At 44.5% G+C, this 15,594-nt stretch overlaps 1 protein-coding gene across 1 annotated transcript in view; it reads left to right on the top strand.

The window, feature by feature from the left end:
* PKHD1 (PKHD1 ciliary IPT domain containing fibrocystin/polyductin) overlaps positions 1–15,594 on the top strand; it is a 663,908-nt gene that overhangs the window by 606,695 nt on the left and 41,619 nt on the right. The window contains 1 exon segment of the mRNA XM_088467197.1: positions 14,070–14,228. Coding sequence (XP_088323323.1) covers positions 14,070–14,228 — 159 coding nt within the window.

Genomic DNA, 15,594 nt, shown 5'->3' with positions numbered 1-15,594 from the left:
TTTTAATTGATTTATTTTTATAATTTCCACTTATTTGCCTCTAAGTAACGCGTTTTCGTTTTTTGTGTTGATTTAAACTATTGAAACAAACTCTGATGGAATGGAATGTAGGGTGTGCTTAATTGTATCGCCCATCTTTATTAATTAATGAGAGTTTGTTTTGTACAGTCTTGCAGACATTAGAATAATTAAAGCCAATGTTTGATCGGTGGCTGCACATTAGGGTGACCGTACATTTGTGCCATATACGATGACGACCCTCGGCCACTTTTTCATGCAGAGCCGTGGCTATCTAAAGAAGGATCCCCGTTTGCACTATAGGCATCAATTCAGGTGCCATGTGTCTTCATCAGGAAAAAGGCAGCTTTGAGACACTACGTTGTGGCAGCATCAGTGCCGGCTCTACCATTAGGCAGCTTTATGCAGCTGCCTAGTGTGCCAGGATCTGGGGTTTGCCACTGAGTCTCTGAATGAGACATCTTTCTTGTACTCAATGCAGGAGGCGGCTATGGAACTTAGAAGACGCATTTTCACCGGAGAAGCTGGGTGGGCAGTAGGCTGAAGTTTTGCCTAGGGTGCCGAGAAACCTTGCACCGACCCTGGACAAAGGGCCTGATTCAGAGCCGCTCGTAAGCGGCCGCTCGTTTGTTCCGAGCGATGTTTGCCCAACTGCGCATGCGTACGGATCATAATACGCATGCGCGAGCCAGTCAGTGCGGCCGAAAATCGTTTGTTCGCTAAATAGCGAATGCCTGCTAATATGAGTGACAGGAGGAGGCGTATGTGGGTGGTAACAGGGGAAGGTGCTTGAAAACGGGGAGTGGAGATCAGAACGCAGGCGTGCTTAAAGGTCAAAACGGGCGTTTTATGTGTGTGCATAATTAATACAGCAGTGTCACTGACCACGTCACTGGGTTATTTTATAGTCAGAACTGCTCGCAAATTTGTGGTAGGAAAAACCAACCACAAGAATAGCGAGCAGTTCATACGCTGGTCGATGTATTCGATTAATCTAATAAATAGCGGACATAACGTATGATGCGAGCGGCGAGGGGGCGTTTTTATAAAAAAACCGTCCACATGTTTTGTTCGCTCGTTCAGACATAGCCACCCCCTTTTTCTGAACGAGCAAGCGCTAATAGCGACCGGCTCTGAATCAGGCCCCAAATCCTTACATCATCACTCTCCATTATCTACCGCTCACCACTTTATTTTATAGACTGCCCAATGCAATAACTTAGAAAAGGTGCCATGTCAAAGCAGAGGTTTTGCACCTAGCAACCAATCAGATTGTAGCTCTCATTTATTGAGTACACTCTAGAAAATGATAGCTAGAATCTGATTGGGTGCAACACCTACACTTTTCCTTTTTTTTAGACCGTCTAGTAAATCTTGCGATATTTCTGCAAAAGTCATCAGCAAGATAGCGCACGAAGTCGGTGTCACACACGGCGTTCAGTCCTAAGGGTGCTCTACTGCGTGACAGTGACAGTTCTATGTGCTGGGCGGGATCAGCATTCCCGCTCATAGAGTGGGGTCCCAGATCTCGCCGTTTAGCGTGAAGAATTGTGATCTATTACCTACAAAGTGGAAGCCACACAGATCCTGTAAAACGAGCTTCAGAAGTCACACAAATAACTTATGTAGGCGTGTAATGGCCGCAATTATTATTTTCTGCTTGTCTCCCCGCAGTTCCCAACCTTTGATTTTGTTGTATAACTAATTTTTGTGTCACGTTTGATACTTTACATCTTAAGCCAGTACCCGTACGCTTAAAGAAAATATTGCAAGCCAGCGTTCCAAGCCCAGCACATGAGTCTAATTTTCCAATTATGTTCGTGTTACTTTGAAAACTGGTCTATTTCAACAAGTTTAATTTTATGGCTTCCTTACCAAATTATAGAGTGCTGGGACCAGAGTGTGCCAGGGTGTTTTCTTGTAAAACTGTAACATGCTATAAACAATGGCCATAAATTCCGCAGTTTTCCTATTTATTAACATCCTTTTTCCTGATGATAAAACAGTTAACTTGCCTGGGCTTCTCTGCCCGGGAGGGGTGTGAAAATTAAGATTTAGAGGTCCTGAACAGAAGCCGCAATAGGAAGGTGTCTACAGTGCTTTTATACTGCCAGACACAGTTTTATTGCTGTTGTAAATATTATCAGCTTTTTAGAGAGCCCAGAGTCTTCAGTGATGTACACCGGGAAATACGGCACACTCATTATAGTACAGTCTGGGTAACATAATGTCATTTATTTCAGGGAAATACTATAGAAATAAGTTTAATAGGAATTTGTGGATGTGTGACAGCCTACGCTCACCCTAATAAGATATTTTACTTCCCTGTAAATAAATATTATTAAATTAATAAATGCACTGTTTCATGTATTGAAACAGCTTTTGCCTTGCAGGAAAAAATAAGACACCAACCCCACTCTGGAAAGGTTCAAGACCTTGGGGGTTGATTTATTATATGGGGAAGATATATGTAACCAGCCCCACAGCCAGCAATAGATATCATCGGTGATAGTCTTTGCCGCCTGCCCCCAGCTATAGCTTGCATGCAGGGCTGTTGAGACGGGCTGGGTATGAGATCCTGGCTGTCGGGATGCCGCTGGTCAGAATACCGACAGCGGCATCCTGGCAGCCATAATCCCGACACCCATAGGAACGAACAGTAATTATTTTCCTAACCCCTACCCCAACCCTCCCTCCCCGGTGCCTAAGCCTAACCCCCCCCCCCCAGTGCCTAAGCCTAACCTCCCCGCACCCTAAACCTAACACCCCATCCCTGGTGCCTAAACCTAACCTCCCCCCTAGTGCCTAAACCTAACCTCCCCGCACCCTAATCCTAACACTCCATCCCTGTGCCTAGCCCTCCCCATACTGCCTAACTTCTAACTATAACCTCCCCATAACACCCAGATACTTACCTTCGGGATGCCGACGGATGGGATACTGGTGCCAGGATCTCGACCTGTCGGGATTTTGGCGCCGGTATTTAGACCGTCGGCATCCTGCACGCCGGGATGCCGACTACATCCCATTGAGACATCCACGGGGCCGGGGTACTGAGGGGCGTGACCAAATCTGGGAGTAAAGTGGGCGGTCTGGCGGCCGATGTTGCGATTTGCCCTGACTTGCATCATAATAGCCACAATGCCAGTAATATTGTCATTGTAAATCAGGGGGTGGATCCACAATGATGCGATCACATCATTACACCCCCTCATTTATGCAGAGCAACGCTACCCACACACTTCCCGGAGGGGGCAGCCCGAAAGTTGGCAAGTATGACATACACACACAATCACACTCACACACAAAAGCAATACAAGTAATAAAGACACTCCCCTTACTGTATTGAGCTATTTAAGTTACAAATTAGGTTAAAGCGAACTGTATCATATTAGAAAAGTGGACTCGTTCCCGATACTTTGAGGAGCATATTCATGTGGAAAAGAGCCGTGAACTGATTTGGGCAGTTTGAAGGAGAGGGCAAAGCCAAGCATAATCTCATGACAGCAGACTTGCAGGTTAGAAGAGATGGTGAGGTTGTTGATGGCTAGTGAAATCGAGGGGGTGAAAGGACTCAAGATGGTGGGAGGACGATCAGCTCAGTCTTAGAGATGTTAAGTTTAAGAAAGTGTTCAGACATTTAGGAGGAAATATCAGAGATACAGTTGGAGACACAAGTGTGGATAGAGGGAGAGAGGCCAGTGGAGGAAAGGTAGGTCTGATAATATCACCACCATAGAAATTATATCGGAGGCCAAAAGAGCTCATGAGCTCACCTAAAGATGAAGTATAAAGGGAAAAAAGAAGGGGACCAAGAACAACCTTGAGTAACACCAACTGGTAGAGGAAAAGAAGAGAGAAGTGAAGTCATGAGAAGAGACAGAAAAGGAGAGGTGCGAGAGGAAGTAGGACAGCCAGGAGAGAGCACTGTTACACAGACCAAGGGAGTGAAGGATTTGTCGTAGCAGAGGATGGTCCACAGTGTCAAAAACAGAAGAGAAGTCAAGAAAAATGAGCAAAAGGTCATGATCATTGGATTTGGCAGCAAGGAGGTTATTACAGATTTTAGCGAGGGCAGTTTTTGTAGAGTGGTGAGGACGAAAGCCAGACTGATGAGGGTCAAACAGCGAGTGGGAGAAGAAAGGTGGCGAGCCAATTGTAGTCAATCAGCTGAAGCAGCTTGGAAGAGAAGGGGTGGAAAGAGATGGGTCGGTCATTAGCATTATGTGCTTTATAGATCTATAAACAACCAGGTAATACATCAACCAGTGTATTTGTGAAATGCTACAAGTGGGAAATGGTCAGCAAGGGGACAAAGACCTCCCCCCATTCAATCATGGTGATGCTGGTTTGGCATTGACAGGAGATAGCAAGAGCTTGGCGTGAGGTACTGCGCACAGCGCAATGCAGCCGCCAGTCATTTCGCCATGGGACTTTGGGGTAGGTCTATCAAACCTTCCTAAATGAAGGAGGTGTTGCCCATAGAAACCAAGATTCTGGCTATCACTTTTTTTAATGTATTAGATAATTGATAGCTATTGGTTGCTGTGCACCAGTTTGTTTCCTGTGTATGAAGTGGGTGCTCTATAACACACCTATTTCCAACATATTGTATTAATACACCTTATATACCAGATGCAGTGCATAATTATATTTATTCCCCAGCCTTAATAAAGAACACATGTCAGATGGAAAATGTGTTTTGCTTAGGATTTCACTGTAGTGCTTGGCTCACCAAGGGGCTTCCAAAGCAAAACGCCTGGAAAAAATACCTTTATTCAATAACTCGGGGCTGTGTGAAATTGGTGGAACTGTGAATTACCGAGGCTGCTCTGGGACACAGGGGAAACACTACTGGGCATACTGCGTGTTTATTAGTCTGCGCATTAGGAAAAACAAAAGGTGCATTTGTTATCTAAGCATGGAGAATGATCATGAAATTCTCTATGTAACATGTATTAGAGAGAGAGATAAGAAAAAGAATAACATTTGTCAAATGTAACAAACGGAACATCGGAGGGAATTTGGTGATGCACATGCAGCGGAGGCTTGCGAGCAACGCTAACGATCGTCGCAGAAATGACAGTCTGCTTCCTCTAGGGGAGCTACAGGGCCTGCTTCTGAGCCACAGGGAAGTCCAAATGCAGCCACATCAAGCGGGTTCTAGTAAACTGTGCATGCGCCATAGCGAACATGAACATCTTTGCGTATATTCAGACGCCTCTCGGACATTTCTCTCCATCCTTGAAATGGGTGTACCTAGGTAGCAACTGACAGAGCCCAGGTCGGCACCTTCGCTGCCCTATGGCCCTTGGAACTGGCTAGCAGGGTGCATAGAACGGTACCCTGCAGCCAGTAACGCTGCGGCAATGCTGCCCTTAGCGTCCTTTGGACACCCTGCCGTGTATACAGCTGAATGGAGCGTCTTCTTGATACTCTGTGCAATGCCGCGCTCCTGGGTGCGGGCTGGCAACGGCCCCTATTCACGACATAATGCGAAAAGGGGAAGGGGCCAGCACAGGTCGAGTGGACGCCATTTTCAGTCTGTAATAAGGAAAGAGGGCTGTACAGGGGCATATCTATAATGGGTGCAGGGTGTGCTGTGCACAGGGGCAAGGGGGGCCTGCACCGCACACCCTACACCCATATTATGTAAAACTTACCTCTCCGAGGGCCCACGTCGGGTCTCCCAACGCTGCTCAAACGCCAGAAAATGGCCACCGCGGCCATTTTTCTGGTGTTTTGCACATACGCTGTGAGGAAATCGCCGGGAAAATGGTGCAGCGCCATTTCCCCGGCGATCTGCGCATGCACAATAGACTCTGGGCACACTGTAGTGCCCAGATTCTATTAATACTGTGGTGGCCGGCCGGCCAGCCGCGTCAGTCGGCTGCCGGCCGCCGGAGTGAGAGGTGGCGGCCCGTGACGGGGGATGCACGCAGTCCTCCTCCTCTATAAAGACGCCCCTGGGGCTTAGGCCGTGTAGTCGCAGAGATACGGGCAGATAATTGCACTAGACTTCAGATGTCGGCCGGTGTACTGAATTTTTGCAGACTCAGACCTACAGTGTACAGAAAGCAAGACATAGACTCTATAACCGCTAAGCTACCTGTATCTGCCTGCACAAACCAAGTTGTTCTTTCATTTGCTATAATATGTAATCAGGAATAATGAGACTTAATTAACGCGTGAATATTTACTATCTAATTATGTAGGGGTAGGGAATGTACGGCCTTCCAGCAGTAGAACTACACCTCCCAGCATGCCCTTCCACAAATTTACTGTTAGGAAATGCTAAAGCTGTGGCCTGGCATGATTGTATGTCTATTTCCACAGTAGCTTGAACGCCGCAGTTGCCAATCCCTGATCTAAGCTTACTTCAGATTTCAGTGTATGTGACACTTATCACTAAGGGACTGCCTCCTGAGAGGACCGCCAGTAATTACACTTCCTAGGGCTCACTGCCCAATGTATAGTAACGTAACAGTACCCTCCTTCCATATCCCATAGTAACGTAACAGTACCCTCCTTCCATATCCCATAGTAACGTAACAGTACCCTCCTTCCATATCCCATAGTAACGTAACAGTACCCTCCTTCCATATCCCATAGTAACGTAACAGTACCCTCCTTCCATATCCCATAGTAACGTAACAGCACCCTCCTTCCATATCAATGGGGCTCTTTGAGAAGAATAGATTAAAATTGGTCTTAGGGGGCTTGGGTACAGTTTTGGTGCGTACACACGTATCGATGTTAATGAGTGATTTGAACGATAACTATATCGTTACCGTTATCATTCAAATCAGTAATTTAAATGGTCCCTACTAACTGCGCAGTGCCACCATGACGCATGCACAGTCGAACAATATTCGCTCAACTGCTTAAATATCGCAATAGCGCACATCTCTGAATCACGCCCATGGTCCGAAGAAGATGGAACTATATAGCAAGTCAGTTATGGGGGTGAATTTTGGGCATGGGGCCCCTTGAACTACTCTAGCTGGACTTCTTTGGGGCATCACCACTTAACACTTGTTTTTAGCACTTTATATCACTCTATGTTTGTTTTTTTATTTATGTTACATTTTCACATATTTATTTTTCATTTTTCTAACACTTACAACACTAAGCAGCCACTTTCACTTACCTAACACTTCAACACTTCACTGCTGGTTTTTTTTGTGTGGTGCCCTGGGGTGGTTTGGCTGGGATGGTGCCCCAGACATGAACCCCCATAGTGTTAGGGACTTAACCGATGAGGTTACCTAGACTTTGGTAGCTAAGCTCATAACTTTGGGGAAATTTATATCAAAAACCTTGTATATGATGTATAATTATTAGTAGTTGTATGGTGCATCTAGTCTCTCTCTCTTTTTTCTATGTTGTAATATTAAGTCTCAGCTAGGTAGCACATCCCATTAGAAAGAGCTAGGGTGTGCGGTCCAGGCCCCCTTCCCTTATAAGAAAATGCTAAAGTTGTACTTCCCTATTTGTACACAATATAATATTTGTCAGGATTGATAGGGACGATTACCTAGGAGCCTAGTCCAGCACAGTCTTGAGGGCAGGAATGTAATAGTCCAAGAGTTGTGTGGCAGCCTTGAGAGCTGGTAATCTTGGCTCAATGCGGCCTTTGGGCCGAGACGCAGCCTTTAGGCTGAGATGCTTGGCAAGACGACGATGGGATGTGCTAACTTCCGCCGAGATAACTCTAGCAGTGGAACGCAAGATTTCGTATTCTGGACACTGAGGTGCACCAAGTGCGGCCGGTTTGACACAAGCAGCAGCACGTGGAATAACGTACTCAGGACGCAGGTGTGCGATCCGTGTCACCTGGATGACACAAACGGCTAGTAGCTGGGATACGGACTGTGCCGCCTGGATGACACAAATGGCAAGTAGCTGGGATACGGACTGTGCCACCTGGATGACACAAACGGCAAGTGACTGGAATACAAAAAGGAGTACTGGAGCTCGACTGAAATACTCAGGAGACTGACCACAACCGGAAACATGTGAACGCTATCACCGGCATAGAGTGGAGGGCTGGCTGCAATTTAACAGATACAGGGCCCAATCAGAGCAAGCCTTGCAAGCCTCCCTAATGACAGATTAGTGTGCAGCTGATACTGCACCCAGACAGGCAGTAATTAATGGACACATGAGAACAGCACAATATGATCTGCTAATTGCAGATCCTAACAATATTATAATGAAGTGTCAGATATACAAGAGGGAATATCATCTTGACAATTACTGTAATGATGAATGTGAAAGTTATTAATATGTGTAGAAAGCATATTTTCCATATAACATGTAATGTAATACAGACATACAGTACTCCAGTAAATCTTAAGTGTGAATCTTCTGTCCTGCAGATAAACTCAAATTATGCCGCAATTAAGTTAACGCTAACTTGCCCAGGTTCCGCTTCTCCAGGATTAAGTGGATAAGTCAAAGTCGATGATCCACAACAGTCTATACACAGTAAGGTCATAGGGGCCTATTCATGATGTTAATTATCGGGGTCCGAATAGTGATGATAAAATGTATCACTTATTGATTTGGAGTTTTTGATGAAAAAAAGGTGTTATTCCCACTTCTCGATATGTAAGAAAAGTTATTCCTTGGAGAAATCAGATATTTCTGAAGCAGTACCTAACTAATTGTACAAACAAGTTGCTGCTGTAGGCGGCTATGGCGACAAAGTGTTCTGATAACTTACCAAGCGACGGAAAATTGAGCTATTCAATGCTTGTTAAGGGACACCTTTTTGGGAAGTCGTTATGCGTACTTACAGTACATTCCGATGACACTTCCAGGCGCTCTTCCTGGTGTGTTCTCTCATGGGCTCTACTTCCAAAATGACATCTTGGGTTTTTTTCCCAAAAATCTGGCATTTGCGCTTTAGAATCACCCAGGAGTCCTAACGCATCACATCAGCACTAAGCTGATGAGATACAGAGGAACGGGGTGGTGGTGGGGGGGTTTGATTCAGCTGATCGCAAATTCCCAATGGTCGCACGCAGTCTGGCAGCAAACCTGTCAGTGATTGACAGTCTGCTGCCCTTTCTGGGCAAGGAGGGTGACGGCCTCCGTTAACCAAAACGGAGGCGTGTCACCTCCATTGGGTGGGAGCGGAAAGGCCAGGATCTCCGTCGGCCGATGGAGAATTCCTGGCCTGTTTTACTATGCTGCGGCGGCCGGCTTGTGGGACCCCATGGGTCACTCAGCAGGCCGATGGACACGCAGATGACCCGTTGCTGCATCCAAGGATGCAGCAGGGATCAGTAATGCATGTAATGCCTCCTGCTGTATTACCATATTACAGCTATTGCAGCTTCTAACATGTTAGCAGCTGCAATCTGTCAGCAACTGAATCACCACTAGAGTTTGGTTATTATCGTAACGGGATGGAGTTAGAGTATCAACACACGGGAAGCCATCTGACGGAATCCCGGCGTCGAAATCCCGACTTTAGTACTAAAAATAGGCGTCTAAATACCGACACCTATCTTTAGGTCGACGACAGACAGCTTCCTGAACAAAGGTAAGCGGGGACAGGGTTAGCGTTAGCCGCGGGGGGGGGGGGGGATTAGGTTTAGGCATCCCCAGGGTGACTTAGGGTTGGGCACCCCCTGGGGAGGGTTAGGCTAGGGGAAGCGGGGGTTAAGCACCACCGGGGGGAGGTTAGGGTTAAGCACCCCCCAGGGGAGGGTTAGGATTAGAGTGCGGGAAGGGGGGGTAAGGTTTAGGCACCCCCTGAGAGACTTAGGGTTAGGCACCACCCCAGGAGTTTTAGGGTTAGGCAACCCTAAAGGAGGGTTAGGGTTAGAGGATGGGGGAGGGGAGGGTTAGTATACTTACCTGCCCCATCAGGATTCTGATATTTCGGGCTTCCAGCATCTGCATTTCACACGGCGGATGAAAAGCCGCCAGGATTTCATACCCAACCTCTCCGGTGTCACCTCTCCGGTGACTATCTTTTTCATACAGTATAGCGTTAAGACATCTCGCATTAATGCTATAAGTGGCGATGCAGGATGTCTCTTAGCGCTGAGAAAAGGGTCATCTTAAAACATCTCGCAAAAACAATTTGAGATACCTCCAGATGTAAACGAACCCCAGTGCGTCCTCCGCTGTTTGCTGACTTCAGGTAACAGGTGGGCCCTGGGGGAGGGGAGTGTCTCTTTACAAAGCATCATTAACGAATCAGCATGTCTGCATACCTTAGAATTAATGAGCTTTACCATATGATTATATTTTCTCTTCTGTAAACAACCTCTCACTGGGGTATAAGAAAGTCTTTTTTTTATTTTCACCGAAGCGAACTGTATCTTTTTTTCTACTTCAAAATGTCTGGTAATTATACACATTTTTGTCTTGGGAGACGGCTGTTGATGGTTCTAAGTCATTTCAATATTTGTAATCCAGCGGCAGCTTCTGCTGGAGGCTCGCTGCTTATTTCTCTGGTACATCAGAAAATATTCCCCCTTTATTTGTATCTGTCCTCAGGTTGAGATTCAGATCCTACGATACAATATTTCGTGCTCAAAGACAATGCAGCATAAACATGTTCCGTGTTGTTTCTTGAAAAAGAAAAGTTTGCGAGAGAAATGTGTAGTTTGCCCAGACTAAACTTTTTCGGCATATTGATCAATTCCTCGTGCTTCTAATTTCGCTTGGGACATGTAAAATACTGAAGATGCTGATGTATTTTTTATGTGAAATTGACTTTATAATGTACAGAGGCAGAGCCAAATTTTAAAGCTGGTTCCTGATAGATGTCGGCAACCCCGCTATTTTAATATTGGCAGAACGCACAGTAATGCAAATCTTGTTTATGGTTACACAACTTCAGTTCTCAGTAACTGTTCATAACCTGTATGCTTTATAGCAAGCTTGCCAACTGTCCGCAATGTCCGCTAGACTCCTGAATTTTGGGGGGGCTCAACAGGACTCCCAAGAGTCCCATAGAGTCCCGCAACAGTTCACTCCCCAAGAGTACCGGAGATAAGGTACCAGCCAATCAGCTCCTAACTGCCATGTCACAGGCTGTGTTTAAAAAATGACAGTTAGGAGCTGGTTGGCTGGCAACTTATCTCCGTTCACTTTTCCTCCTTCCAAGGCTTAGTAAATAGAGCCCTTTATCTGAGCAAACACATCAAGTCCTATATATCGTGGCACTCGCAAAGAGGTGAATGTGCGTCAAGTTTTGCATAAGAGATAGGCATTCAATGCACCGCATGCCAACCCTAAATGCGTATGCATGCGTCTATATGTAGTGTTTTCTTAATGTTTATGTGCGAGGTGACATGAGGCCAGGCATGAGTATAGTAAATACCCTAAGGACATATTCACATTAGAGATGTGCGAGAACCCCCCGTGTTTTGGTTCTAATTCATCAAAATGTTTTGGTTTTGGCAAAACCACCCTAAAGTGTTTTGCCAAAACCACTTTCAAAAACCACTTTGTTCAGATTCAGTTTTTCCAATTCCTTAAAAATTTATAAAAAAATAAATAGATAAATCGATTTAAAAAAACCCGATACAACAGCTAAAATCATGTACTTTGGACCTGTGTACGTGCAATCTAATACTCGAGTTCGCTTTTTAAATCTGAGTTCCAAACTGACTACAGAACAGAACCGGGAATCAGTTTGACTCAGAACCCCAAAGTGATACTGAACTGGGTCTCAATTCGACTCTGATCCCCTCTGTTTGCGTGTTTTTGTATTTCAGGAAAAATGAACCGTACATCTCTAATTCACATTATTTTGACTCAATTTACCTGTTGGGAATTGTACGGTATTGGGACACAATTTGTCTTTTAGGAAGGCTGTAGCAACAATACAGAATGATGTTAATGTCTGTCAGCAATACTATCTAGCTGCTTCTGATTGGTTGACTAATAATAGTACTTATATCACTAGCGACATAGCGATATTGTATGAAGTCTACTTGCATAACTTAATTGGCAGATACATTACGACTGTTTCAGGAAATAAGGGGTCAATCCATGCGCGCTACCGAGAATTCTCCATTCCAATTAAAAATGCCTATTCACGCTACTCGCAGCAGAGATTTGCGAATTGACTGCCAAATGAGATTTGAGAGAAGTGCGTGCAAAAGTGGGGAGACCATCCTGGACCCCCCAAAGTGGCAAGACCGTATAGAAGGCTGTTTGTGAGCATTAGGAAAGTACTGAAGGTCTTTAAATGGTGTCAAATGGCTGATTTGTGCTTTTTTAAAAAAAAAATGCAAGAAAATGATAAAAAAAAACACTTTTTTAATTTAATCTCAAACGTATTAAACGAAAAATGCAAAAGAAAAAGTAGGAAAAAAGGTGATTTGGGGGTCCTTTGAAGGCACCTTGAAAAATTGTACAAAAATGATAAAAAAACAAAGAAAAAAAATATTTTTTATTAACAATTTAAAAAAATATTGTAATTAAATTTGGGTTGCCTAAACTAACATAAAAGTTGATTTTGGGGTAATTTGAGGACATTTTTTTTTACCCCAAAAAATTACCTGTAATTATTGGACTAATTAAGCTAATTGGAAACTTCCAATTGTCTAATTGTCCCAATTGTCCCAATTGTCCCAACATTTTAATCTTAAAATAAAGATTTTCCTTTACACCTCGCACCCTCGGGTAGGTGTGAATGGAAAAATGCGAATTCACTCTGACTGGATCTGTGATAGTTGCTAAATGGATTGCAAAATGAATTCACTATGCGAATTCGAAGATAAAATAGTAACTCGCAGCTCTCACCTACTTGGATTGACCCCTAAGAATCCTATTCCATTCCTAAAATTGAAAACAACATATTTTTGTAATTAATTTGTATTTCACATTTGTGTTTATATTAAATTTCATAAATTGCACTATCATAATAAAATGCAATTAACTGTCAAGATACTGTTTTGTGAAGTTATTACATTATTATATAAAGTACAAAGCAGAGCAAAGAGGAGGACTCTGGGAGGCTACAGCGGCATGGCTGGGCCCCTACATAAATTTTGATATGGGTTTGATGATCAAGAGCGCCGAGAGGGAGGGTAGCTAGTAATTACCTAGGCCTCTGCAGGTGACCACGTTACCGGTGTGATGCTTTGTGTCATTGAGCATTATAAATATGAACACAGCAAGGTGTAGCCACATCCCCTCCACTGACCACGCATCCAAATACCTTGTCTGTAGTCTCCGCAGCTATGCTGACAGTGCACTGCTCCACCCCTGCGTTTTCGGGAACGTGAATTACCATACTGCACTGAATACTTGCATTACAGGCGAGACCTCGGGCGGGTGGGAGCTGGGCTGCTGGATTCGTAGCTACAGATGCATCCACATACATCTATCCTCCGTGTGCTACAAATCGCGTTACACATAACGTTATAGCACAGTGTGACTTGGTAGCGACGAGAGTCTTTTCGTGCAACTTTTCCCCCTTAAAATAGGATGCCCAAGCAGCTTCTGCTGATTAAAATGCTATGCGGCATGCCTATATTCTGTGTGCGCCTGCAGTTATATGTACATGCAAAATGCTATGTTACAGTGTCAGCTGCTGTGACACTGTAACGTAGCATTTCACATGCAGATACAGCCGCAGTCTCACACAGAGAATATAGCCATGCCGCATATCATTTTAATCAGCAGAAGCTGCTTGTACGTCCTATGTGTATCGACACTACAAAATATTCTGTTTTGATAATTGCTGTTGGTAGAAAATACACGAATAATAGTGGAATGTTGATAACTGTGTTGGAAATGTGATTCCCATTAATAAAAATGGCTAGGACTGTTAGTTATACAGCCTGCGGCAGCCTGTGGTTTTCCAGCTGTTATAGGCCTGCAAGTACTGGCGGGTTCCTGAGACCTGTACTGACGCAACTGCTGGAGAGTCGGTGGTCTCCTCCCACTCAGAATGTATTGTGTATTGTAAGGTTAGGAACTGGCAACGCAGCCAAACTCTGTCTTATCCCATCCATGTGAAAGTTCTCTGTGAGAGACTGGCAGCCTAACACTCCTCTTCCTTCTCATCGCAGGGGTGATATTCTCGGCACAATCCAAGGAATTCCAAGTTTCACGGTCACCGAGTCGCGATAGGGAAAATATCTTTATGTTGGCCGTGCTCAGTTCCGCTGCCTCCGCCATTGCTGTGTTGCTCTTCTGTTGCTGTTTCCTAAAAAGAAAGAAAGTAAAAAGTGAGTACGGCATGCGTCCAGTTCTGATAACCTGCAAGCTGCCAGCATCAGGGGCGAATTCACTAATCCTGACACATGTAGAGGGAAAAGTCCTCTGGAGATCATTTAAAGAACCTTAAATACAAACTGGATAAAATAAGTTACTGATATTATTTATAAGCATATAAGTAAGAGCACAACTGCCAACACTGCAAAAGCTGGGACAAGATTAGACCATTCTGCGAGCCATTAAATCCAGGCTTAGATCCACATTTCCACGCCCACAGTCTCATGAAGGCGCACCCACCGTCTGATAGGTCATGCACCTTTCTGAATCACAGCATTAGGTGGCATTAGGTGGCATACTGCTAAGTTCATACTTCAACTCAAGCAACAGAAAGGCTAAAATTACTTTTGTGATTTTCGTGCCTTTTATAGCAATGTGATATGTGGGCTACTGTAGCCGGGGCTTTACTAAGGGCAATATGACAACGCCAAAGCGAAGCACGATTGGTGTCCCAGCTGCACCTGTCTGCAGCTCGTGGGCATTGCACTGGCCAGGGAGGCACTAAGCACCTCTTTAAGTCATGCACCAGGCTCTTGCTCCCAGCCTCCTATTAAGTGATGTCATGTGCGCTGGGGGAGGACTGCGCAGAACTACAAGGATGCCAGAATGCCCTGGTATGGCAATGCTTGTAACTGCAAATTATGTGCTTTATTGAGGCGATATCATCTGCGACTCGTTGTAGTTTTATATTATGTGGGCTATTATGGATTTATACTGTATAATATGTTGTGCCCCCATAACATTGGTCTTCTGGGCTATGGAAATGTAATATATTATGTAACCAGTAAGAGTGAGCATCGCTCTGTGGACATTAATCATTTCTGCAAGGGGGTCCTATCCCGACTTATATTGCCCTTAGCACACAGCTAGTCTGTGTTACCTGTAACGGATGAGCATTATTGTAGCAAGCCTTAGGAGCCCATTTATCAACGGGTTTTATCATACGCAACGAAGTTTTAAAGCTCGTTGCGTATGATATGTGGTGCTCCGGCCATGTAGAGAGATAGGAGAACGTTGGTGCTACTAAAGGTCACCTTACACAAACAATTTACACAGTTGAATATACAATGAAAAACACTTAGTTGCTGCTGTCTAAAACAGGGTAATAACCCAAAGTACAGTGCATATCGAAACCAGGGGGACAGCACAAAGTGGATATGATATGTATATCAGTATAAAAGATGACATGCATGGTGATTCAAGAATGAGTGGAGGAACCGTGTGAATACTGTAAAAGTTACCATTTAATGGTGAATATTAAAATAACAAAATATGCATATGAATTCATTACACATAAGATAATTAATGTAAACAAATGGT

This window comes from Taudactylus pleione, unplaced genomic scaffold, assembly GCF_031769625.1.
Source record: "Taudactylus pleione unplaced genomic scaffold, aTauple2 ptg000070l, whole genome shotgun sequence".
Lineage (NCBI taxonomy): Eukaryota > Metazoa > Chordata > Amphibia > Anura > Myobatrachidae > Taudactylus > Taudactylus pleione.
The sequence above is the reverse complement of the archived record's forward strand: the minus strand, read 5'-3'. Positions and strand labels throughout refer to the sequence as shown.